Source organism: Balaenoptera ricei, chromosome 20 (genome assembly GCF_028023285.1).
Source record: "Balaenoptera ricei isolate mBalRic1 chromosome 20, mBalRic1.hap2, whole genome shotgun sequence".
In the NCBI taxonomy this organism is placed as follows: Eukaryota; Metazoa; Chordata; class Mammalia; order Artiodactyla; family Balaenopteridae; genus Balaenoptera; species Balaenoptera ricei.
In genome coordinates this window covers 46,179,285-46,207,281 of record NC_082658.1, presented here as the reverse complement: position 1 = coordinate 46,207,281, position 27,997 = coordinate 46,179,285, and the positions used below count along the sequence as shown (strand labels likewise).

The 27,997-nt window shown below is 38.5% G+C and overlaps 1 protein-coding gene and 1 non-coding gene across 3 annotated transcripts; both read right to left on the bottom strand.

Annotated features, from left to right (window-relative positions):
* Positions 1-740: 740 nt before the first annotated feature.
* UTP6 (UTP6 small subunit processome component) lies at positions 741-27,666 on the bottom strand. 2 transcript variants are annotated; one of them, XM_059907692.1, is made up of 19 exons: positions 27,493-27,666; positions 25,826-25,910; positions 21,496-21,537; positions 21,166-21,258; positions 20,410-20,457; positions 19,890-19,953; positions 18,057-18,175; positions 14,645-14,722; positions 13,652-13,733; positions 13,123-13,204; positions 11,677-11,861; positions 11,057-11,136; positions 10,607-10,684; positions 8,430-8,609; positions 7,533-7,613; positions 7,218-7,327; positions 6,375-6,441; positions 3,677-3,749; positions 741-2,615 (listed from the first exon to the last, which is right to left on the bottom strand). In XM_059907692.1, exons 1-19 carry the CDS (start codon positions 27,582-27,584, stop codon positions 2,458-2,460), a joined length of 1,797 nt encoding a protein of 598 aa, XP_059763675.1. In that variant the 5' UTR covers positions 27,585-27,666; the 3' UTR covers positions 741-2,457. The 2 variants fall into 2 exon arrangements, with proteins under 2 accessions (XP_059763675.1, XP_059763676.1); XM_059907693.1 differs by lacking the exon at positions 3,677-3,749 and having other exon boundaries at positions 2,499-2,615.
* On the bottom strand, positions 14,444-14,566 carry LOC132356261 (small nucleolar RNA SNORA54). Its single transcript, XR_009499786.1, has one exon. It is a non-coding gene; the product is annotated as a small nucleolar RNA SNORA54 (small nucleolar RNA).
* Positions 27,667-27,997: the final 331 nt, after the last annotated feature.

Here is a 27,997-nt window from a genome sequence, read left to right as displayed (position 1 = left end):
GATTCTCATAGGAACCTACTGTGAACTGTGCATGTGAGGGATCTAGGTTGTGCGCTCCTCATGAGAATCTAATGCCTGATGATCTGAGGTGGAGCGGAGGCGGTGATGCTAGCGCTAGGTAGCGGCTGCAAATACGATTATCATCAGCAGAGAGGTTTGACTGCACAGAGACCATAATAAATCAGTTGCTTGCAGGCTCATATCAAAACCCTATCAGTGAGTGGCAAGTGACAAGCTGCATCTTACGGAGTAGACTGGACAGAAGCCACACACTTCGCGTGTCACTGTCTCCCATCACCCCCTGATGGGACCATCTAGTTGTAGGAAAACAAGCTCAGGGATCCCACTGATTCGGCATTATGGTGAGTTGTATAATTATTTCATTATATATTACAATGTAATAATAATAAAGTGCACAATAAATGTAATGCGCTTGAATCATCCCGAAACCACCACCCCCGCCCCCGTCCGTGGAAGAACTGTCTTCCACAAAACCGGTCCCTGGTGCCGAAGAGGCTGGGGACTGCTGCTTCAAGGAATCACCCACCACCCTCTTTACTCTCATCTCTTATGTGCAACATGTATCTCTTTCCTAAAATAAAAAAGCCCTTTAAGGATTTAAATGTTGAACTTCCTGGGACTTAACGGAGTGGAGAAAGAGGAGATTTTTCTTATTTTAAAACAAATGACACACAAACACCATTTTGGGTACAAAAGTTCATAATAAAGATGCCCTAAAATAGACTCTAATATTCATAGCAATTTAATATATAATAAAGGTAGTATTACAAATCAGCAGAGACAAAAATGGCTACAAACAGTGTTGTGGAAAATTTAGTTAACTGCATGGGGGAAAAAATACTGAGTTGTCCTCAGCCAGAGGCAGGGTTTTCAACAATAGAAATCATACATACAAAACCTCTGGACCTCAAAAAACACCACAAAAAAAAAGCTGGGGGCAAATAATTTGCAAAAAAGAAGAGATGAACTAAAGATGACTATTCTTAGTACATAAAAAACTCTTATAAATTAGTAAAAAAAAAAAGGTCAAAAAATAGTCAAACATGAAAAGACATGAGAGCCAGGAAAAATGCATTAACTGCACTGATATCAAAGAAATGCACATTAAAACAAGGATATATCACTTTTCACCTATTAAAATGGTAAAAATAAGAAATATAATGCCCACAGTGCTTCAAAGTATTTTCATACATTGCAAATTGGCAATACTTATCAATATTCTTTAAAACAGTTATATCCCTTAATACAGTACTTCTACTGTCAGATGTCAGTCTCCTAAAGAAATAACCAGGGATGTTAACAAAGATTTACAAGAATCTTCACCAACAGTACTTACAAGAAAAAATTAGAAATGACAAGGTCCAACCATAGGGGATTAGTAAAATAAGTCATGCCTCATCTATACAATGGAATGTTCTGAATTCATTATATCTTTTTAAGGCTATTTAATGACATGGAAAAATAACATAATATTAAGTGAAACATAATAGTAAGTAAAACTGCACTGAATACTTCTCCCAGTGACAGCATCATAATGTTAAGTTACAGGATGTACAATTCAAACAACTGTCTCCCCTGCTCCCAGAACGCCCTTCTCTACTCCAAGCCATCCTCCATCCTCGCCTCTGAAGCCCTTCTCTTTCTAAGTTACTCCCTACCCCTACCCTCCTTTTGTTGCTGGGCCTCCCCAATGTAAACATTTCTTTGCAGATGGGTCCCAGAGATAGAACACGCTTTTATAATCGCTTAAATCTTCTTAAAGGACAACTTTTCCCCCAATACCCAGCATCCTTCTCTGCTGCTTCAACCAACTCAGGACATCCAGCTCTGTTCCTCCAAACCTCACCTCCATCCCAAAAAGCTTCTCTTCTTTCCTGCCTATGACGGGCACTCAATGAATGAATGAATGAGTAAATGATCTAACAGTATAAATCCAATTCTAATAAAGGAAATCAAATTAGTGATTTTAGTCCAGATGACAAAATTACAGGATGCTTTTATTTTCTTTTCCACATTATTCTATTCCACCCATATTTTCTACAACAAATGCATATCACATATATTTTTATAATAAAGAGAGAATAAACAAACAGAACTGTACTTTCCTCTCTATTTTAACTGACCCCTGGGTCTAGATTAGAGATACTCAAGTTTGACCGGTGGTAATAAAAGAAGATCAGTGATATGATTTCCATGTATTTTGGAAAACATTTAGGACCTACGGTAGGTCTGGCCTCAACAATTGGCCTCTGGCCACTAAACAGCAGTTCTCTTTTCTGGAATTAAAGATTAACGCATTAACAAAATAAAAGCATGTCTCAAAATCAGACACCATCTCGTCTGCCATCTCAGCAAACTGCAGATGAATGCATAATACAAAACTACGCAGAGGGCTTACAATACTATTTCACAAAGTTGGCTGTGTTCTTCCTCTTTTCACAACTGGCCGGCCTGGTGCACAGCATGTTTAGCTACAAACAGCTCTGCTGACTCTCCCTGCAACATTTTCATGGCTCGCCAGTAGATCTGTCCGCAGTGCTCAGGTCTACCAAGGGGGTGGTTCAATTCTTCTTTGATGTAATCCATCCAAAGATCTTTAAAGGGAACCCAAAAAATTACTGTAAACATACAATTAGGTAACTGACAAGGCTTTATTACATAAACTTAATTATTTAATATCAATTCAATGCAAGATTTCTAAGAAACTTAACTTCTTGCTGTTATTTTCCTAGAACCCTATGTAAAACAATACCTCTCTCAGCTTCTTTACACTATGGTATTTCAAAGACTTTTTTTTTTTTTAAAGTAGAAATCTTCACTTGGATCGTGACAGTCTAGTGCTCTCACCTTCTGACACAGCCCACATTCTACTATAGAATGTGTATCTCTCAAGAAACCCGCTTTCACTTTAAAAAAAAAAAAAAATCATGACAGTCTATATATTTCATAAACTCAAAAATACTAAATATTGTAGAGGGAGGATTTTACTGAGTCTCTTTCAAGGTGAAACAGACCTCAATGAGTTCATTAGGACCCTGTCAGCTTGCTTAATAAAACTTGCTTGGGTTAGTAAAAATGCCATATTCATTCATTTCACCAGAAGAAGGTCTGCTGAAACCTTGAAAAAGCTAATGTATTGTTTTAAATCTGAGTTTAACAACTCTACATGTCAGTTTTTGAGTTCACAAGTAAACAGACTTTACATGACTTACCTATACCGAGAAGTATGTTTTACAAGTCCTATAAATTAGACACAGACAATGTGGCAACAGCCCATTACAATCTTCGTCAATTAGTATCCCACTACCCTTCTGCTGTAATTTCCACCCCATTTTGTTCTGACCTACATTATTAACCTTTTCCTTACAAATATCACATTTTTCAAGAAAACCAAACCAAACGAATCTCCTTCTAGTCCAGAGTTCTTAACAGAAGACCCATGGATACCTGGGCTTGTGAACTTGAAATTATAAGCAAAATTATGTCTGCCAGCATTTATGCACTGAGTGAGGGAGGAGGCAGGGGAAGGATGCCAAGTTATATCCGCAAAGAGGCCCATGACCCCAAAGCAGTTAAGAACCACTCTTCTAACCATCATAGGTTACAGACCACACATGCAAACGGACCCATGTGTCTATAACTGAAGTTTACTTACCAGAATCTACAGATCCAAATTCTCTCAAAGCTCTCTCATAATATTCTCTTAAGTTCGCTATCTTGCAGGATTCCTAACAAAAATAATCAGACAATCTTGCCTCAAAAGCCTAATTTATAATGTCACAAATTCTTTTCACACATATTGTTAAGCCGATATCAACTATTAGGCATTTGAAGGGGAGGAGAGATAGGTTTAAATGAACACAGCCTGACTCTGAACTTATCCAGAGAAAAGTCAAAGACACTACATGGCAGAGTAAGTAAACGCCAGTGATAAAAGCACTTTGTTCTGGTGGCATGGAAAAAGCCTAATTAATTCTCACCTGGGGGAACATGGGCACCTCCACAGGAAAATATATGTGAAAGCCCTGAGGGAGGAGCAGGATTTAAATAAATAAATGGGGAAGGTTCTATTCCCTATGGCAAGGGATTTCTTCCTTTGAATATCTGGGCTCTGGCACACGTTAGCCATACCCACCTTAAAACTTATTATATCAAGGCAAAATATATATAAATACTACTTATATGAACTTCAGGAAGTTTTTTGAACCCATCAGACAGACCTTAAAGTTTCCTCACCCATAAAATGAGGACAGTAATATCTCTTAGGACAACTACAAGGATTCAATTAAAATGCTGATGAATTACGCACCAAGCAGAGTAGACAGTGCTAACTTTACAATCAATGAATGTTAATTCTTCACCTCTACTTCCATTTAAACGTATTCTCCTTGTTTCATTTTCAAAGCAGATTAATTAACATCTTCAGTTTAAAAATCTTTTTGTGTAGTCAAATAACTATTTCCTCATTCTAATTTCTCTTCGCTGAGACTGTACTATTTTTATAAAAAGCCAGTTTAACCTCACATCTTACATAGGCAAGAAAAACAGAATCACACTTTGCGAAGGGCTCATAGTGTGCATGGAACTGTGCAAAGTCCTTTCCATCCAGTCTCCCATTTGGCCTTGTAACCCTCACACCCCTGAAACAGGTATTCTGACCTCCTTTACAGATAAGGATGTCGAAGCTTAGAATTAAGTGACCTGCCCAAGGCACATAACCATTGTGTTATTAATCCAAAGCCTGGCTATGAATTATTATGCTAGACTAAGTCTTATACTGTAAGACAAGAACAGATCACTGACCCACACAATGGTCAAACCTATGAAAATAAGAGTTCAACCTCATTGTTAATTTTTCAATTAATTTTTAATTGTCAATTTTTCAAATAAAAATAAACACCAATCCCTGGACTTCACTGGTGGTCCAGTGGTTAAGACTCCACGCTCCCACTGCAGGGGGCATGGGTTCAATCCCTGGTCGGGGAAGTTCTGCATGCCACACAGTGTGGCAAATAAAAAAAGTAAAATAATAAAAAAATAAACACCAATCAAAATACCAAAATAAAAGAGAGAAGGCGAAACTGAACACTTGGAGAAGGTATGGAGGAAACACATATACTGATATATAGATATATATATGGTGATTATCACTATAAATAAGTATAACTTTTAGAGAACTATCTGGCAATATGTACAGAACCATTTAAAAAGCCAGTATAGGGACTTCTCTGGTGGTCTAGTGTTTAAGAATCCACCTGCCAGTGCAGGGGAGACGGGTTGGAGCCCTGGTCCCGGAAGATCCCACATGCCACAGAGCAACTAAGCCCGTGCGCCACAACTACTGAGCCTGCGCTCTAGAGCCCGTGAGTCACAACTAATGAGCTCGCGTGCCACAATTACTGAAGCCCACGTGCCTAGAGCCCGTGCTCTGCAACAAGAGAAGCCACCGCAATGAGAAGCCCACACACCGCAATGAAGAGTAGCCCCCGCTCACTGCAACTAGAGAAAGCCCGCGCACAGCAACGAAGACCCAATGAAGCCAAAATAAATAATTAATAAATAAATAAACTTATATATAAAAAAAAAGCCAGTATCTCCAGTCCTCAAAAGAGAAGGAAAAAAAAAAACTACATAAGCAAAATGCTTGCAGCGCTGTTTTCAATATCAAAAATCTAGAAACAACCTAAACGTAATAGAATGGTTAAGAAAACTACAGGTTTAAGAATAATACAACAACCATTAAAAATGATGCCAGGTAAAAACACAGGAATGTGTTTACAAAATGATGTTAAGGAAAAAAAAGTGAGAACCTCCACATGTCACGTAGTCAGAAATAAAACATCACAAAACTGTGCATATGTATGTAAATAAGGATTAAAGAAAACAACAAAAATAAAAATAAATATGATCGGTTGTGTTATTGCAAGGGGATTACAGATGTATTTGGACTTTCATGTATAATTTTTTTTAACTGACACTTTCCTGTATTTTTTCTCATTTACAAGTTCAGTTAAAAACACCAGAAACAGTTACAAGTGCCTACTCTCTACCTCACAACCCAAAACAAGAGACAAACAGGGCACTGGAGGCAGAAAAGCAGCATCTCACACAGCCTGGCAGGGAGGACTTCCTGTAAGAGGTGACATCTGAGTTGTCTAGTTTCCAGACATGTACCTTTTATGCTTTGCTTGATCACCATTCCTAAAACCACATCTATGAAAAAGGGGTTGGAGGAAGGGACCAAAAATTATACTGTATTATAACGAGAGCTTTTTAAATAACAAAATGCTGCCATAGATTAGTTAGCACTAATCCATTTTCCCAGACAAAAAATGCATAGACAGGACACTTACTTGCTCCTTTTCAAACTGGATCATCTTCCTGAAAAAATCAACTGAAAATGGACGGCTTTCCTGTAAACTAAAAAGGAATAGGGGGAACCGTTATCTTCCACAGTGAAGAAAGCCTCTTACATGGCATGAATATAAACACCTGCGCCAGTGCCTCCGCCACACGTAGTTGGATAAAGTCCTGGCTGCAGTTCAGCATGGCGACTGGACCTGGCCACCAGTCACTCACCATTTTCAATCTCCAGTGCCTTTACTCTTCACCACCACCAAACACCTACCCAGTTCTCTTCCTGTTCTCTTCTTTCTCACTCTCAGGGTTTTAAGTTCCCTCTCCTTCATCTCAGGGTCTTTTTGAAGGAGACCAAGAACTCCATTTCTAAGAATATATTCTAAGAAAATAATTTCCAATATGGACAAATAAAATTTGTGCACAAAGGTTCCTCAAAGCAGTTACTGTGGCCAAATAAATCATGGCACGTCCACAGGGTGGTATATCATATAGCTGTTTTTAATAAATGTTATTTAAGAAGAATTGTAACTCGTAGGAAAAAGGCCAGTCTAATGTTCATCAATAAAAGTGGTACACCACGTGCGATTATAGCATAATCTCAGACATGTGAAAAACAAATTTTAAAATGATACACTAAGACGGTTTTTCTCTTGATGATAGGATTACAATGAATTATTAGTTACTTCTCTCTCTTTTTTTTAAACTTTCCACAATGGGCATGAACTAAACAGCTCTTGGATTTATTCCTCCATCTATTTGTGATTCATATAATCTGGGTACGAGGGGCTGAGAATGGGGTTGAGAGACTCATAACAGCCATGCATGTCTGCGAGTACCTTTTAAACACAGCTCTGGCCTTTTTGTAGCCACCACTTCGATAAGCCCAATCCAGGTACTTATCCTTCAGAGTGACTGAGTCGCCACCCGTGACAGCTAAGACAGCTTTCTAAAATTTAAAAGAAAAGAGAAACAAGCTACATGAGGAAATGTCTACATATCAAAACAAATTTTCCCAAAACCATCCCAGGCCATGCAATGAACAGTGCTTTAAAAGGAGCACCTGCTTTAGAAATAACCCTTTGAAAGCTAGCCAACTAGCAGGGCTATCTGCTCATTCCCCACACACAAGACTTACAACAGGGGGCCTGTACCTTAAAGATTGCTTCAGTGTCTTCTTGGCTTTTGGCACCTTCACTCCACTCTGCCCAAGAAATCCACAATGGCAGACAAATCTGCTCACAAGTTAAAAAAAAAAAAAAAGTTAGAAAATGACATCTTAGCACTATGCTGTGAAAACTAGTCATTATAAAGACAGGTTCCTCCTGAGATAATCAATATATGCAATACAGAGTCATTCCCAGTCTGCCCCACTGTACAGAACTCTCAGTGCTTGGCAGGAATGGTACACCAGAACACAGACAGCCTTCGGACCCAGTTGCCCAAAGCAATACTCTCCTGTTAATTCTACTTCCCCCCTTTTGGGGAATACTGCCTAAAGTTATTATCATCAATTATCAGTAAGTTAAGCACTTAACAACCCAAAACTAGTCAGACCCAAGCTACCCAGGTCACGTCTCTGCTGTGTAGGACCACAACACAAGTGCTAACTAATCTAGGCTGAACTATCTAGCCTTTGCTCATGTCCCAGCAGCACATACAAATGAGCGGTAAAATAACTATGATATTTTTCCCCCTATTTTAACTCCTGGAATATCTTTTTCCTACTAGTATAAAAAATTCACTGCAAAGCTTTAAGGTTTAGTCTTTTAAACTTTAAAGTTTAGAAATAATATTCTATTAGTATTTCTCACTTATAAGATACATAAACAGGAATAGAAAAGTTTACATAATTTAGTCGACTTTCAAATAATGAATTAGAAATAGGCTGGTAAATGGAAGTAATTCTTCCACCCATGATCCCTGAACCATCACCACAAATGCACTCTGGGGCCAGCTTTCCTTAGACAAGTCTACTCCAAATGAGCTTTGGCTGCAGTCTTAAAAGGTTTCCCAAACAGAATGAAATACAAAAGACACAACTCACAGACCTGGGGTTTCAGGTGCTCAAAGGCTTCTTCAAAAAGCATGGCTACGTCAGGGCTCTTTGAGGCAATCAGCACCTGCAGTTTCACCTGCCACATCATCACGGAGCCTGGGAACAATTCCATCCCGGCTCCTGCCACCTCCAGAGCTTCCGTAAGGAAGTCATGGCGCAGCAACAACTCGCTCTGGATAAGACAAAGGGTCATTGGAAAAGTATCTACTGAGAGCTACATTATCTACAGAAATGGGGACAAATAAAGACCTCATGCGAGGCAATAGATACAACAGCCTTTCTACTAAACCTTTCACCATGGCGGCCAAACAGGCACAAAGTAAAAAACTTGGAATTTCTCCTCCATTCCCTGCTCCTATCCCCAAGGGCTATCAAAAAAACATAGGTGAAAAGCAGAGGGCCTAAATAATTTAGGTTGAAAGTTATATTTTTAATAAAATAGTTCACTATAATAAAACCCACATCCACCACCAGTATTTGTGGGATGGTAAAGAAACAAGTTTATTCATTCAAACAGAGTTGGGCACACTATAAACTAAATAATGGGTACCTATTTTTCTGAAAAGAGTCATGAGACTGTTCATGCCACAAACTTGGGAATTTTACTTTAACAAATATGACCCAACAAATAAATGAACAGGAGGAAATATCTGTTTAAAAATGCTTCCGTCCACAGTACTGTAACAGGGAAAGAAAAACCTAAAACCAATCCAATTCTACAAAATTGTGAAAAAGCAAGTAAATGGCAGTATATAATCCATTCATTCAGCAAGCATGTTAACTGCACGCTATACAGTCTAGATTCAATAATGAGGAGGTCAGGTGCGTTCCCTACTGCCCACAGCGCCTCCAATTTAGTAGCAGAGAGTCTGATACGTACCATCACAGAAAAAGAATCATATACTACAGAGTACAAAGCAGAAGCACCCAACAGAGTCTTTGACAGTGATGAGAAAGGACTCCCAGAAAGGAAGCCCCATCTATGCTAAGACTTAAGGAAGAACAGGCGTTAGGTGAAAGCAGAGATCCCCAGGAAAAGAGAAGACTCTCCCACCAGCATGTGCAAGAAGCTGAAGATGCTAGAAAGCTTGGATCCGAAAGGAAATCCAAGTTCAGAATGCCAAAAGAAACTAATAATGGAAAGACAGCAGGACTGCCAAGGCACTCCAAGCCACGCCCAGCTGAATTTACAGGGTGGGACGGACTGTCCTGCCAGCAGCATTCAGTAGCTCCAACAGAGCGGCTGAACTCATCCAGGCCTGGGATTTTTCACAGATAGATTCCATAATGGAAGAAGGGTACCCAGTCGTGGTACAATACAATACGCTACTAATATATATATCAATAGTTTATGTCGATCTATGTAAAAAGCATAGAAAAAATGTTAATGTAAAAACAGTACCACACAATACAAAATAGCAAGAAATTAATTGCAATTACATAAAAATTGTGTAAATTATATAAATCAAAAGAGGTTAAGAGTTATACAAATAAAAGGCATTCAATAAATATAAAGATTTTTGTCCTTTTTTTTCCACTAAGAAAGTATTTAAATACATTAACACATTCACCATCTCATGGCATGCTCTCAACAACTTTGTGAGGTGGCAAAAACAAGGATCACTATCATTATTCTAAAATCAAGTAAACCAACTCAGAAGGGTTAAGTGGTTTGCCCATCACCTACCTATTAAGTCGCAAAACCCAGTCTAGACCTGTGTATTCCCACACTACATTATTCTGGTCTCTATGTAATAATCCTTACCCACTTCAGAGTATAAGGATGGGTTAATATGCCTCTTACTAGAATGTCAGCTTCTAAAACACTGAACACATCTAATTTGTCTTTATTGTACCAACGGTTAATCTGAGACAAGCATAGGTTCAGGAAAACATGAATGGATGGACAAACAAAATACACCCAGTTGTGACTCTGTTCTGAGTGCTTTCCACTATATATTGCAATATTCCTCCCTCTACTGGTACAGATTTCATTTCTGGCACACACTAAATACTGACAGCCAAATAATAAACACTCTCTGCATCTACCATGCCAATCTTTCAAATGTGCTTAGTCATAAAACTATATATATTAAAACACATGACACCAGCCTGAACCAACCAGAATTAAGTACATGTAATTGACACTGAATGTGTCCAGGTCCTTACCCACTGCTTGTACTGGAATTCTGGTAGAAGTTTGAGATCATGTGCCTTCCTGAATGCAACCATGGTTCTTTCCAGCCTCTGAAATCAGAAAAATATCTCTCAGTTCATCACAAAACTCCCAGCAGGGGTCTTTGGCCTCTGACAGGAACGAAAGCAGTTTTACACCTTTCTGAGAATTTAAAGAACGGACAGAGGTGGTTTCACTTATGATTAAATGATCTAGGCAGTGGCACCAAGCACAGCCCAGTAAGAGAGGACCTCCTTACCTGGTGGCCAGAACTAGGGCAAAGCAGACTCAGACCTTCAGAATGACAGGTCACTCACAGGACAAAGAGTGGTTATGCAACAAGTTCTTGGAAGCTGTCTCAGACCCCAAAAACCTGTGCCTATGTTCTTCTTTCAGAAGACACTTTCTAGTCAGCCACTGTAACCACGTAACAAAGTCAATACCTTCTCTCTGAGGAGCCGACTGCTTGTCTTCTTAGCAAACCTTTCCATGCAAAAGTTGATGTAACACTTGCACATGGCCTCTGGAAAAATCAGAGAGATTATGTTGATCAGACCAGCAATTCTTTTAGTTTAACAGTCATCGTACATCTTTTCTTTGAAGGGAAAACTCCTCTGAGGAAGAGTTTAAACTAGTCTGGTGAAAAATATAAGTTATTCTGATTACAGCCTATCAAACATCTCAAATACTGAGGGCCAACAACTGAGTAGTGACATAAATACAAAAATTAAAAGCCTTATCCATGTCATGCACCCTTTACCTTTATTTTCCAATATTACAAAATTATAAAGTAAATCTATAACAGAAGATAATTAAGTAATGATAATGAAACAACCTTCTGAATGATCACATCCTAAGTATCATTTATTTCCCCAAATAAATGAACAAATGCCACAGCTATCGAGGAAGGTCATAAAAGAGAAAGAACAAGTTGGAAAGCCAGGCACACTGTAAACTACCACAGAGAGGTTCCAGAAATGGATTCTGGCCATGGGAACGGAGCTTCAGGTTCCTGTGCAGGAACACCGTTACTCCTCAGCACACAGGGCCTGGAGAAGCTCACCTGTACGCAGCGTCTTCACCGCCTCTTCATACACAGCGCAGCACCTCTCCTCCCGGCGGCCCACCTCTGCCGCTTTGGTTTGTTTCGCTGTGGGCGGCTCTTCTCCTGGCTGTGACTCGGTCTCTAATTCTCGCCGGGCCACATAATCCCAAGTGAGGGGGTCGTCTGTATGCAGAGCCTGAAGGCTGAAAAATACTGACATCAACCTAGGACATAAGACTAACTCAGAACATCAAACAGAGAGACAAGACTGACTCAGAACATCAAACAGAGAGACAGTCCCAATGCTCTCAAAATGTACCCAGTACACCCCTTTAACAATTCCAGCACCAAAAGAGTCATTTCCCAACAGGCTCCCCAGATGTCTTCACCCTCACTATGTAAATGTTGTCAATAGATCAGAGCTGTCACACACTTGTTAGTTTCAGATTGTTTCAGACATCATTCACAAATGTTAACTTGTAGGTTAGCTCTCAAAGTCAAACCAGCAGGTATGTGTGACAAGATACCTGGTTCTCGAGCCCAAGAAAACCTTACCATATCTAGACTCCTGATTTTCTCTAATAGAAGGAGCCTAATCATGTACCAAAACCCTAAAGGTATCCACAGAGCAAACTGATCCAAGTTCTCTCTTATCTCCTATGAAAGTAAGAGTCCTATTAAGGGTGAAGTACCCACAAGGTAGGCTGCAAATATTTCTTCAACCATATAACCAGACATTAAAAGAATAATGTCTGGGGCTTCCCTGGTGGCGCAGTGGTTAAGAATCCGCCTCCCAATGCAGGGGACACGGGTTCGAGCCCTGGTCTGGGAAGATCCCACATGCCACGGAGCAACTAAGCCCGTGCACCACAACTACTGAGCCTGTGCTCTAGAGCCCACAGGCCACAACTACTGAGCCCACGTGCCACAATTACTGAAGCCCACGCGCCTAGAGCCCGTGCTCTGCAACAAGAGAAGCCACTGCAATGAGAAGCCCGTGCACCGCAATGAAGAGTAGCCCCTGCTCGCCACAACTAGAGAAAGCCCGCATGCAGCAACGAAGACCCAATGCAGTTAAAAATAAATAAATTAAATAAATATATTTAAAAAAAGAATAATGTCTGATTACCTGCAGCACTCAACTATAAACATTCATGAGTACAACTCTCATCTTAAGGACAAAAGACATGCCAGGAAAGCAGGAATATAGATTTTTATATAAGCTATAGAACATATTTCTTATTGAACAAAGGCAAACTATTTCCCAAGGGAAGCCAGTGAGTCAAACAACTTCTCCAAAAATACATTTTGTATGTATACATAAAATACTATACAATAGTCCTAAAACAGCTTTCTTCCAAGGATTTTGTATGGTATCTTCTTTCCCCCCTTCTAAATATCCAACTTCAAACCCTTACCACAAGATCAAAACAGACATATTCACTTTTCCACTATTTTACTTACTCATCATAAATTTCTCTTTGCAGATCTTTGGCAAAGTCGAATAGCTGTGCAATTGAAAGCAGTGACACATGAAATTCTGCACCTAAAATTTAAAAAGCGGGGGAGGGGAGTAAGACTCTAAAGAAGCACTTTCTTAAAGTACTGGAGTTAGTTTTGGTTTTTTTATAAAGTGGGAAGTAAGATAAAACAAAAAAATCACCCATGGTCCCACGATACAAGCAAAGTCATTATTAATATTTGAGTATTCATTAAGGACTTTATTCTAAGCATCTTTAGGACACAAAAGAATGTACTAAATCATTTATTCTTTTCAACTCCCCACATGATTTAAGTACTCAAAAACTTACTGAAATGTTCAGTTATAATCTAAGGGGAAATAAGCCTTTTCTGAAAGAATCAGGACACTATTTCCTACAATCAGAGTTTTATACACATTCTAACAGAAATTTTCAAAATAGGCTAAAGGTTCCTCATTATAAATTGAATGTTTCACTTTCCCACCATAAATAAATTTTCAAAGGATACCTACTTTTAATTATGTTTACAGAATTTTTATAGATGATCCTTGCCAACTCGCCCATAAGGATTTCTTCAGCATACTCGAGATTCCCCTAAAGAGTATGATATTAAACATCTGAAAAGGTAATGCCAGTAAGCAGAAATAGCGCTAGAAGGAAAATTAACAATCCTAGACTACCTGTGCCACATGACCTCTGGCAAATCACATCTCTTCTCTGGGCCAGTTCCCTCACTTGTAAAATGTACAGCTTGAATAAGATCACTGATCTTCCAACTGTATTCTCAGGCTCCTGGAGTTGTAGCAAGATTACACGGCTTAAGGCCTCACTCTCTACCTAGACCAGAATAGGTCAGGTTTTACATGCCATGTTTACCCTTCTGTGTAAGATTTTATTTGGATAAAAAAGTTCAGAGCTGGTAATCACAATAACAGGTGACAGTGAAGTTCCTTTTTCAGCTCTAACATTCTCAAACTTGTTTCTTTAAACTTACTCTGTCACGTAAAAAATTACATAAAATGGAAAAGAAAGAGGCTAGGAATCACACGTTTCACAACCTTTCTTGAGCTCCTTCGACCCATTAACATATCATTTAATGAGATCATAAAGAACAGTATTTGGCCATTCCATCAGTAATAATTTCAAGGACCACTCCAATTAGTCCAAATGTCTATTTTTAAAGCACAAAATTCCATTTTCATTACTAAGCCCATTTTAATTAAATCAATGCAAGACATTTAAAAGTTTCAAAATATTAAGTTGGAAAGAAAAATACATTCTAAAGATTTTCTTCTTTATTCCCACTTTGTCTCCAAGACCTGAAACCAAGAGCCACGAGGCAGTCAGTTGCGTGGTGCTGGAACTGCTGTGGCACTGGAATGGAACCCGCCAGCCACGGGCAGATCGGCAAGTCACGAACAGTGCTCCTAAAGATTTTCTGTTACTCCTAAGCAGGTTCAAAACACTATATCTTGTTAACAAGTGACAATACATTAGGATCTTACCACATCCATCTTGGCTTTTTCAAACTCTTGCTTTTCCTTCCTCAATTTCTCAGCATGCATCAGCTCCATCCTAAAATACTAACACAGAAGGGAAATAATGAACTGAAAACCTTTGGAGATAAATTTTTAATTAGAAATATATAACCTGCCTCTTTTTACTCATAAATATCAGATCTGGGGAAGTGTGGAGGGAGTGTTATAATCTATCTTGTTATGAAACTAGCTGACATTGACAAGGCATGGATTTTTTTTTTTTTTTTTTTTTTTTTTTGGCCACGCCACACGTCTTGCAGGATCTTAGTTCCCCGACCAGGGATCGAAGCCGGGCCCCCACTGTGACGACCAGGGAATTCCCTCTCCCGAATGTTTCTATACAAACATATGGTTAACACATAATACAAAGTTGGATTTGTCCAGAATTTTTAATACTTTGAATTCTATGTTACAAGACATATTAAAATGACAAGTTTTAAAACAATGTTTATACTCATTAACCCAAAAATTCTGCTTCCAGAAATCGATAGGGAAATAATCCTAAATACCTAGAAGTTTCATACACAAGGGTATAAGAGCAAATAATGCAGACAATCTAAGTGTCTAAAAGTAGGGAAAGTGAAACATATTATAAAAGAAGCAGACTGGTGATGCAGCCATAAAATAGTTACAATAATTTAGTAATGGTGCACCACAATTCTAGAGATATTCTACTTTGTTTTTAAAGCTGGCTATAAAATTTTGCATATAACACAATTACCATTATGTGAAAAATGTGCACAGGAAAAAAGCCTATGAAGAAATGTTAATAGTATTTGTCCTCAGTCATACTTTTTCCTTTTCTGTGCTTTTCTGACTTTTTTCCCCAAGATTTTCTACAAAGTACATATTACTTTTAGAGTATAAAATAAAAAACAATCTTTATTTTTTTTAACAAATGCAACTATCAGAACAGATAATGTATATCTCAAAATGTGACTTGGAGATACCTGGAGATTCCCAAAACCCTTTCAGGAGGTCTACAAGGTTAAAACTATTTTCATAATAATATAACATGTTATTTGCCTTTTTCACTCTTATTCTGTCAAGAGTTTAAGGTTTTTCAGAGGCTATATGATGGGTGCTATCACCCACACTGAATGCAAAAGTAGAGACGAGAATATAGCTGTCTTCTATTCAGTCAGATATTCAGGAGATTAGCAAATATGTAAAATAAGGCCATTCTTCTCTTTAAACTTTGTTTTAGAAGAGTTTTCTTCATTTAAAAATAAGTAACCTATATTGACATGTAATGGGTTTATTTTTATTTTTATTTTTATTTTTTATTTTATTTTATTTATTTTATTTATGGCTGTGTTGGGTCTTCATTTCCATGCGAGGGCTTTCTCTAATTGAGGCAAGTGGGGGCCACTCTTCATCACAGTGCGTGGGCCTCTCACTATCGTGGCCTCTCTTGTTGCAGAGCACAGGCTCCAGACGCGCAGGCTCAGTAATTGTGGCCCACGGGCCTAGTTGCTCCGCGGCATGTGGGATCTTCCCAGACCAGGGCTCGAACCCGTGTCCCCTGCATTGGCAGGCAGATTCTCAACCACTGCACCACCAGGGAAGCCCCAGGGTTTATTATTTTTAAGTGAATATTTTTAGATTTCTTGGTTTTAATTTTCAATTAAATTAAATTTCAATTAAATATTTAGTTTTCAAATAAAAATTAACAGATAACCCATATAATAAAAGATCCTTGGGGATTTCGGTAATTTAAGATTGTAAAGGGGTCCTAAGACCAAAAAGTTCGAATACCACTAATATAAATTAATATATACTAACATGGGACTATATTCGTGATGTATTAGGTAAAAATATAGAACACAAAAATGTGTAGTAGAATCCCACTTTTCAGAATAAAGCCTGTTTTAAATATCTGTAATATGCATAAAAGTATGGGAGGTAAAATTATGAGTACTTTTTCTGTTACTTTTTTCATAAAACTGCTTTCTCTGAACCATTTATAATAAATAAATTCTATTTACTTTTGATAAGAATAAGCAAAAACTCTATTTCCATTTTGGAAAATACAAGTCTAGGCAATTGTGAAAGCCTCCAAAAAACATAAACAATAACACCATACAATAGCACTCTAATAGCAGGGACGACTGATTCTTATAATAGTTTCTCAGTAAAAATAATAAAGGCCACAAAGAACTGTCTAACAGAATATGAAGAGAAAGGACACAAGACTATAATATAAAACGTTAAATTACTACAAAACCAAAATACAGTTGAGACAGCTACAAAACCTATTAGCTTTAAGACCCATCACACATAGGGGTCTTAATGAGGGTCCCCCTCATCACATAGGGCTTAATTTTCCTTTGACAGCTCAACAGTAGTTTCTCCCTTATTCTGACAAACACCTCAGAAAAGGGTGCAGTTTCAATAATATGTTATTGAATAATATGTCATTATTCGTATTACATATTATTACATATTGTATATGTAATATGTAATATTACATGATATGTAATATTACATATGTAATATTACATAATATGTAATATTACATATGTAGTCTGTAATATTACATATGGACTGTGTAATATTACATGGTATGTAATATTACATAATATGTAATATTACATGTGTAATATTACATATTATTACATAGTACACATTATATATTATTACATATCACATACATAATATTACATATTAATATAAATAATATGTACAATATTACATGATGTAAAATTATTATGTAATATGTAATAATATTTAATATATAATATGTACCATGTAATAATAAATTATTGCATATGTAATATTGCATATGTAATATTGCATATTATTATATGTGATAATATGCCTTTTCTAGCATTTGCTGGTTTTTTAAAAAATTAAGTCTGGCTATCATTCATTGTTCTAGTGCACCCCTCTAAGAGGGAGTAAGTCCACCAGGAGGGGAAGGAAATATCTATCTCAAGAAAACTAGATGAAGAGAATGAGAAGAAAGTGGGAAAAACAGCAAGGGAAGCCAAAAGAAGCAGGAAGGGGATGGGAGGGGAGAGCAGGAGAAGGGGAGAGGAATAAATGAATGAATGAATACATACATACATACATACAAAGATATAAAGATGGCTGAACCCTGACCCTCAAGTAAAGAAAGGTAGGGTCCAGTTCCCTATCCCTCCCCATGGTAATGGACAGGTAGGAGTTCCAATCTCTCACTAAACACCTGGAAGATGAGCAAAGTCAACACCTACTACTGGCCAAGAAATACCCTTGTGACCCCCTTTCCCCAGCAGCTCCCCTACTTATTCCTAGTCTCCATAAATCGAAGCCTTTTTAACTTAATAAAGTATATACGTCTCCAGAGGACCAAACTAAGACATGACTCTCTCATCTTATGTTCACACACACTCACCTCTTGATAAAGTTTTGGGCACTCTGGATGAAAGCGCAGAGCCCGAAGAAATAGTTGTCTTGCACTTTCTGAAGACAAGCGATCTTCCATTTCCCATTTGGCCGCCATAATCCACAAGGCTGTAAGTGAAAAACATCAGACTTCATTTCAATAAAGTAATCAAGTCAGGTATGAAAAGACCAATGCTCCAATTTTGATACCCAAAGATCTTTTTTTTAAAATCTTACCAAAAGAGGAAGAGGATGGAGATAGGGAATTTCTAATGGTTATCTGTAAAGTATTGTTGCTTTATCTAAAATTTGGAGTGTTCTAAACCAAATCTGTAAATGTTAACATCTGTGCATACTTATGTGCCCGTTACTCTATTCCATCAGATCTAAGGTCAACATCATCATTAACTCACATACAAATTTTTTTTTTTTTTTTTTACATACAAATTTTTAATGTCTTAAAACGCTGGAAAAAATTGTACATCTTAGAGTCAGTGAAATAAATTATTTTGTTCTTTTCTCTGTATTTAAAGTAGTTGATCGTTTTTTTCAAATGACTCAATTATTAAAGTAAATTTTTTATTGTACCTACTGGGAATAAAGTCTTCAAACAAACAAACAAAAAACCTTTGTCCTTCTACATAAGAAATTAACCTTGAGGTAACATTCTAGCTATCTCCCTAGAAACTTCATAAAGATCAGCGATTACCAGACACAGAGAATGGACCTGAGGACACGGGGAGGGAGAAGGGTAAGCTGGGACAAAGTGAGAGAGTGGCATGGACACATAATACACTACTAAATGTAAAATAGCTAGCTAGTGGGAAGCAGCCGCATAGCACAGGGAGATCAGGGAGATCGGTGTTTTGTGACCACCTAGAGGGGTGGGATAGGGAGGGTGGGAGGGAGACGCAAGAGGGAGGAGATATGGAGATATATGTATATGTATAACTGATTCACTTTGTTATACAGCAGAAACTAACACACCATTATAAAACAATTATACTCCAATAAGATGTTTAAAAAAAAAAAAAGATCACCTATTACCAGGCAAGAGTGCTTTTGGTAAAAATGACCCACGGTTTGTAACTGTGTCTGGACGAGGAGGGCTATGAATGGTAGAGAGCCACTGCTCTGGGTTTTCTTGAGCATGTGACTCCTGAAACTGAGCAGAGTTCGCAGATATAATACCTGGAAGCTGCACCCATCCAGGGGTTCTCTACGCCAGTGTGGCTCCTCTGCCCACTCCCGTGCTCTCATGCCCTCCCACCAAAGACAAGCCTCCGAATGGCTGACAGTAATAACGTTGTCTTGTTGTATCCTTCGGAATCAACCGGTGCCAAATGTAGCCGATTTTGAGTCTTGTGTGCTGTAAACCGAATACTCCAGAACAGACACTGAGGCACCTTCACTATAAAATATCGTACTGCTTACACAGTGTTCACAAGAGAAGTCTTTCTCTTACAAAACTTGAGTACCTACTCTGTGCTAATCGCTCTTGTAAAATCTGTATTAATATTTTCCCCTTTATGTTTCTGAAATCCTCAGATTTGACTGCCTCCAAACAGAATTCCCCTCAAAGAACTGAAGAGTTTCTTTCACCATCAGCTAGAAAGAAACTCAGTCCTTCTTGCTCACAGATACAATACCTGGCACAGTAACTAGTTCACAGTAGCAGGGATGAACTAAGAGGCAGCTATTCAGGAATAAAAACTGCCGAGGCCAAGTTCATATGCTCAAGTTCTCAAAATAATTCTCTTAGGTTTATCAAGCAAAATAAATTCCAAAATGGCTTGAGTCTACAAAAAAGGTAGAAAAGGAACTGACAAGGATTTCACCATACCTGGCTTGTTCGAATGAATGGCCAACATGGCAGAGAATACCTTGCTAAGTTGAACTTTGGTAGCCTGTAAAAGAAGAAAAATTCTACTTCCTGCACAGCAAAGTCATTGCTATTAAACTCTAAGTGATCTGCACTGTACCCTCACCAACTGTGAACCCCAATGAGGCGACATCTGCTATTGCTAAGGACATATAAACAAATACAGATTCACTCAGGGTTCTCTTCTACCTAAACCACTTAACATAAACGTTTTAAATATCTAAAAAATGTTTTCAACTTTACTGAACATATATGCATAAAGACCCTTTTCTTTTCAGCTGATATGGAAGCCATTTATATAGTCATTCACATATGCAAATGTTGTTACACTGAGGTTCAGCCTTCTTGGGTTCTTTTCCCATTTGTTAACCTTACACACCTTTGGAGAAAACATGGAGTTCAGTAGTCAAGAATGAGGTTTAAAATGCAGACTAACCAAAAGCGGGAAAGAGGGACCAAGATAGGGCTGCCCAATACTCACCCACTTCTTACAAAAGACTACATAAGACAGCCAAAGTTGAACATCATCCTGCAAGAAAAGCAATGGAGTAAGTTGCCTGAATTTGAATTTTATATACAATACACCTTTGCATTCAGTAATTTTGTTTGCAACAGAGGCAGGTTTCAGAAAATCCAATGTGCCACATCCCTCAGCCTATTAGGCTGTTCCTTACCCAAGCCTTAGATCTCTTAACCATGACAACCTGTTCCGTCCCCCAACTCCCACCTACTATGATCTAAGACAAAATTTGTCATCTATCCAATTTGTTCAATGCACTTCTGAAATGGTCTCAATCAGAGGCAGCAAACTAAAATTTGTCATTCCCAAGAATCCAAAGTACTTCCCATATAATATATCCTGGTCCCAGAACCAAACTTGAAGAAAACAAAGTTACTGAGGTGCTGCGCCTACTCTAACCTTATCTTCCACCTCCAAGTACCCCAGCTCGGGGTACTTTATTTAGAGACAAATCCAAATCCCAGACAAGTTTCTGATCCTTAAATATGAATCAAATCCACTGTTTTCAGCATCATCCTCACAGACTAACTCTAAGGTAATGCGATCAATTTTCTTAACGGTTTGATAAGTGGTTTCAAGTCATGATGTTATCATTAGAATAAGTATTGAGATACCCAAGATAAGAATCCACAACCACACATTTGAATATCCATATTCATAATACGTATAATACACACCTTCACAACCCTTACAGCTAAGGGCACTCTGAACACTTACTTTCCACTTGGCTGACGCACGTCGGAAGACACCTTGTACCCGGTGTACAATAGAATTTTCAATCTCATCCTTCTTAAATGAATACCCAATACGCTAAAAAGGTACATTAAAAAAAAAAAAGCCTCAGTTTAATCCCATTAATCCAAAGCAGCATTCCCAGTTGATCTTTAAACAGTACTGGTAGAGAAAGCAAATAATTACAACTATCATTATGAGCACACCACCACACAATTATCAATGCCAACTACTTCCCAAACCCAAGTTCTAGCTTTGCAGTCACACTATTTAATTCTATATTTTTTTCCAACTTCCAGAAAATCATCTACTTACAACTCGTCTTCGTTGGATCAGTTCCAAAAGATTGATTTCATACTATGAAAGAAAAACATACAAAAAAAGAGAAAACAAGAAAAAGTATAACCTTTTATATAGAGGAGATTTAGTCAAAATCATAAAGTAAATAAAAATCAAGAACATAAAACAAAATAATTTGCTATCAAGAAACCTAATTTACAGCAAATGTCTAGCATTCACTAAAAATTCACCTTGCATCTGCAAAACTCAAAAATACATACATTAGCATGCATCTAAACATGTTAGATACAAAGAAAGCATGTTACTAAAACTCTAAGACTTCTAAGATTTACAATATCAATCTAACTTCCTAGTCTACAACAACGTGTTCAAACTTTTAGGAAACTAACCATTCAAAAATTTTAGCTGACACACAAGCAAATAAAGCAGATAAACAGGGTTGTACTAGCTGAAACAGGGCACCTAATTGGCTCTCCCTACCCTCGCCTCCAAAGGACCACTGAGAACCTCTAAGACTCTCCAAAAACCACTACTATATAATTCCTCTCTAAGCTTGAAGACTACTAGAGACAGAAGGCACAGAACCTTACAAGACCGCATGCTTCCTTTTAAAACTGTCTTACGAAATATTTGAAGCATACAGAACACACATGCAGCTACCACACAGCTACGTCAAAGCCTACATTTTACTATATTTGCTTCAGAACGTTTTTAGAAATAAGACATTTCAAATAAAGGCAAAGCCCCCCATGTCTGATTCCACTCTTCTCCCTCTCCAGAGGAAATGATGATCTTGACTCAGTTGTTTATCTTTCACAAGCATGACTTCAAGCTTTATTATAATGCTGTCTTGAATGCTTTTAAACTTTATACAAATGGTATCATACTGAACCCATCACTCCATATTTTTACTGAACATTATGACTTCAGATATATCCCTGCTGTCATGTGGAATTTAAGTCCATTCATTTTAAGTGCTGTATAGCATTTCATTATACGAACGTGCAATTTACCTATCCTTCCTCCTGGGATGCGTATTTGTTTCCAATTTTTCTATTACAAAAAGCTGTAATTAATATTCTTGCACACATCTTCCTGTGGATATATCCAGGAACTTTACCACTAACATGTAAGCTCCTCAAGGCCATGATTTCTGTCTGCTTAATTTATTGTTGTACCCCATCAGTGCCATGTACATAACAGGTACTCAATATATACTGTATGACTGAATGAATGAAATTGCTGGGTCACACAGTACACGCATCTTCAACTTCATGGGATATTGCCAAATTGCTCTTGAAAGTGATGGGACAAATCATATGCTGATACTGTCAGTCTTTAAAACGTTTATTAATATGATGGGTATAAAGTAGTACTGCACCCTGGTTTTAATCGATACTTACCTGATTACTAACGAGGCTAACATCTTTTCAAAAGTTTACCAATGACTGATGTTTCCCCTTTGTGAACTGCATGAACCTATTTCTCCAGTTGTTTTCATTTTCTTTCCACTTGTTTGTCATTTCTTCTTGATTTGTAGTTTTTTACATATTCTAGATTCTAACTATATATGTTCAAATATTTTCTCTCATTTTGTGGCTTATCTTTTTACATTATTTATGATGTCTTTTTTGCACAGAAATTTTTACCTTTAACATAGTCAAATCAATCTTCTCTTTCATGGTTTGTGCTTTCACAGTCTTCTTCATTTTAAGAAACTTTTCCCTACCAGAATGTAAACTGGTACAGCCACTATGGAAAACAGTATAGAGTTTCCTTAAAAAACTAAAAACAGAGTTGCCATATGATCCAGCAATCTCACTCCTGGGCATACATCCAGAGAAAACTATAATTCGAAAAGATACATGCACCCCAGTGTTCCTAGTAGCACTATTTACTATTTACCAAGACATGGAAGCAACCTAAATGTCCATCAACAGATGAATGGATAAAGAAGATGTGCTATATATACATAATGGAATACTACTCAGCCATAAAAAAGAATAAAATAATGCCATTTGCAGCAACATGGATGGACCTAGAGATTATCATAGTAAGTGAAGTAAGTCAGAAAGAGAAAGACAAATACCATATGATATCACTTATACGTGGAATCTAAAATATGACACAAATGAACTTACTAATGAAACAGAAACAGAGCCACAGACATAGAAAACAAACTCAGGTTACCAAAAGGGAAACAGGATGGGGGAGGGATAAATTAGGAGTTTGGGATTAGCAGATACAAACTACTATATATAAAATAGGTAAACAACAAGATCCTACTGTACAGCACAGGGAACTATATTCAGTATCCTGAAATAGCCCATAATAGAAAAGAATATGAAAAATATGTATACATATGGATAGCTGAATCACTTTGCTGTCAACCAGAAACTAACACAACATTGTAATTCAACTATACTTCAATTTAGAAAAAAAAGAAACTTCTCCCTACCTGAAGTCATTCTTAATTTTTTGTAGATTTAGTTTTCCCACCACATTTAGCTACTCAATTCCATAGGAATTTATTTTTGCATGAGGAAGGGATCTAATTTTATTTTTTCAATGTGGATAATCAGAACCTCAATATAAAATGCCACTTATGTCTCATAGCAAGTATATATGGTTGTGTGCAGGCAGAGGGGGTATACATGTAAGAGAGGCGTGTATGTGAGTTTTTATATCTACTTATTTCAATTTGTGCTCTAAAACTAAACAAATCAACCTAATCCACACATAGCTCTTCAAATATATTAAGAGTGAAATTATTTGCCACTTCTTAAGTCTCCCTAAGGTTAAACATCTCCATTTCCTTCAATGATTCCTCCCAGAACAAGGTTTACGTCCTGGCTGCCTTCTAACCAACCTCTCAAAGTCCTTCTTAAAATGTCATCCTGAGCTGACAATGCTCCAGACATAGTCTGACAAGTGCAAAATACTTTTTTTCAAACTAACGTCTTCTGAGTGCCTACTGTTTGCAACCTCCTCTGCTCAGCTAACTTACCCAACACTCTACTTCTGTTCATGTAATCACTTAGATTATATGCTTTGACATGATATACTTCTTGATCTATTTTGATATAGCAATCTACTGAGCCTTAGGACCTCCTTCAAATACAAGATTCTTAGCCAGGTCTCATATATTTTTCATTCAGTAGGTTTTTTTAAAAGCTAAACTTAGAACCTTTTATAATGTTTATTTGTGTTAAAGTATAAGATTTATTTGATTTGGTTTTTAATTTTATTTATTTATTGGCTGCGTTGGGTCTTCATTGCTGCACGCGGGCTTTCTCTAGTTGCAGAGAGCGGGGGCTACTCTATGTTGCGGTGCGTGGGCTTGTCATTGCGGTGGCTTCTCTTGTTGTGGAGCACGGGCTCTAGGTGCGCAGGTTTCAGTAGTTGTGGCACACGGGCTCTAGAGAGCAGGCTCAGTAGTTGTGGAGCACGGGCTTAGTTGCTCCGCGGCATGTGGGATCTTCCCGGAGCAGGGCTCGAACCCGTGTCCCCTGCATTGGCAGGCGGACTCTTAACCACTGCGCCACCAGGGAAGTCCCAAAGTATAAGATTTATAACATCTAATTATTGGATTCTTTCTGAATCCTGATTTTATCATCCAACACATTATTCTCCCCCACTGAAAACTGATCTAGCATGTGTGTGTGTGTGTGTGTGTGTGTGTAAATTTTTTTTTTTCAGGGGGTGCTGCGTTGGGTCTTCGTTGCTTGTGCGCGGGCTTTCTCTAGTTGCGGCATGCAAGCTCTAGAGTGCAGGCTCAGTAGTTGTGGCACACGGGCTTAGTTGCCCCGCGGCATGTGGGATCTTCCCAGACCAGGGATTGAACCTGTGTCCCCTGCATTGGTAGGCGGATTCTTAACCACTGGACGACCAGGGAAGTCCCAAGCATGTATATTTTATCTTCACTCAAATCTTCCATTCATTTACAGGACTGAAGAATCTTGCAGCATACCTCACCTCTCTCTAAATCGACAGACCTCAGGCACATAAGCGTTAACTTCCTAACCATGTGCTATCATCAAACTCACTTTCCTTTATGTTTCCCCACAAGACATAATTGATCAAACCTCTTGCTGAAATCCTGATACACTGGGTCTTTGGCAGACTCTGATCTACTAACCCTATAGAAGAAAACAATGTTCAGTTTGCCAAGGACCAAAGCCTTAGTGGAGCAACACTATTACCAAATTACCTCTATTCCTGTTCAAAAATTACCTGTCTAATCATCAGTTCCAGAATTTTGTAGAAAACTGACATCAAGCTCACTATTCTATAACTGATTTTAAATTTGTGAGGGCATTAAAAGGTAATAAAATTATTCACTTACTTGAACATAATTGATAAAGTCTTCCTTAAAAAGAGTTCTTCGCTGTATTCTGTATTCTAGATCTGAAGCCTTTTTAATGATAGCCCTAAGGAGAAAGCCATTTAAAATGTAACACTTGAAACAAGAAGTTAAATAAATAACTTTGGAATTTTTAAAGTTTATTTTTAATATATTTGAAACATCTATTTGCCAAAATATATAATTCCCAAATAATTATCCTTCACAAGCAAGTACATATTCCTTTTTTTTTAAATAAATTTATTTATTTTTATTTTTGGCTGCACTGGGTCTTTGTTGCTGCCTGTGGGCTTTCTCTGGTTGTGGCGAGTGGGGTCTACTCTTCCTTGCTGTGCGGGGGCTTCTCACTGCAGTGGCTTCTCTTGTTGTGGAGCATGGGCTCTAGGCACGCGGGCTTCAGTAGTTGTGGCTCACAGACTCTAGAGCGCAGGCTCAGTAGTTGTGGCGCACGAGCTTAGTTGCTCCACAGCATGTGCGATCTTCCGGGACCAGGGCTCGAACCCGTATCCCCTGAATTGGCAGGCGGATTCTTAACCACTGCACCACCAGGGAAGTCCCCATATTCTCTTACATAATTACCTCTGTGTTCTTTTTTATTATTATTATGAAAGTATAGTTGATTTACAATATACTAGTTTCAGGACTTCTGTGGTCTTAAGGGCATGAAGATGTACCTTAAAACTTTCATGAAAATCACCTCAATTGATTGCCAGGACCACGGACATTCCCACCAGCAAAGTAAATAATGTTAAGTAGTACTTTACATTATTTATATGTGGTATTAGTAGAGATCTCTTTTCCTCCAAATTCAAGTCACTTGGGTTTTAATAATAATCAAATTTCTTTCCTAAATTCCTCTTATTTCTGAATTTTCAACAGGTAGATTTAAAAAAAAAAAAACACCTAGATTGTCTCTACCTATATCACTACTGCAAAGGGCTTATGGGAGAAGACTCACTGTATTTAGCTAAGGAATGAACTAAATACAGAGTCCACTCTTATTAAAGAGTCCACAATATGTTGCGTTTCATAAACAAATGTTTACTTTAAGGTTCCCATAGCCACAGTACTACATTCGCAGTCATTGTAAAATGAAGAAATAGTCACAGTAAACCATTAAAAACTATTATACAAATTAATGAGTAACAACTATATACTAGTTGTTGGCTAAGCCCTGGGGTAAAATATAAAATCGAATTAAATGATCCCCATCTTCAAGTCTTGTTAGAATTATCTACTCCTCCCGGGCTCCCACGGCTCTCTGTTCACATCTCTAGGGCAGTACTCTACTACAATCAACTTACAGTACGCTGCACTGCGATCAAAATGTTTCACTTGTCTGTCTCCCCCACCATACTGTGTCAGGGCAGCTAGCTCCTGACGGGCGGGTATCCTGGTTTTATCCCCTTTATAGCCTCAAAACCTCCTCCACGAAGAGCTGTCAGTATGTTCGAGGGGTAAATGGACTGATCACCTTGCAATGAATGAGAAATTAATTCTGGGCATCATCAGAATCTGGAAATGGGCTTCTACAACATTAGAAAAAATAAACACAACCCAAGTGCCCCCTATCCCTGCCCCCCCGCCACACACACGCCCCAGCCTCCCCTCTACCCGCCCCAGCCCTTCCTCTTCCTCCGCTCTCTCACTTAATCTCCGCACGACTGAACAGTCCAATGCGCTCCAGCTGTTGCAATTCCGGGAGTCGATCCTCTATGCGTTCCTGAATTATCTCCGCCATGAGGTCGAACTCCACAACCCGACAGCGACCTCCTCACAGCCAACACGCCCAGGAAGCGCCCACTCTCTATTCCGGGGACCCGGCCTTGACGCTCGCACGTGCTGACGTAACGTGCGCCCCAGGTCCCGCCTTTTCCGCTTCCGCCGCCTGGCCGTTGGACAGGGACCTCTGGCTCTTGCCGCCGCTGTCTCCCCCTGGCGGCTGACTGTGGGTTTGCAGCGAGCACCGCCCCCCTTCGATGGAGGACTCGAGAGGACGGGAGTCGAGGGGTGGGGCTAGGATGGGGGCGGGGCTCAGTGCGCGGGATCTGGGATCGCGAAAATCACCTCGGGTCTAGAGGGGTTACCTGAAAGGGGCGTGAAATGCATTTTCTGCAAGATATTGTCTACTTTTATTTCTGCTTTCCAACACCA

What these genes read in the sequence shown, in the direction of transcription:
- UTP6 (XM_059907692.1), bottom strand. Translation starts at nt 27,584, where the DNA reads ATGGCGGAGATAATTCAGGAACGCATAGAGGATCGACTCCCGGAATTG. An exon ending in GGTGAAGACGCTGCGTACAG is followed by an intron (nt 11,137 to 11,676) that starts GTGAGCTTCTCC and finishes TGATTTTTCCAG; the next exon opens with AGGCCATGTGCAAGTGTTAC. An exon ending in GCCAGAGCTGTGTTTAAAAG is followed by an intron (nt 6,442 to 7,217) that starts GTACTCGCAGAC and finishes ATTCCTTTTTAG; the next exon opens with TTTACAGGAAAGCCGTCCAT.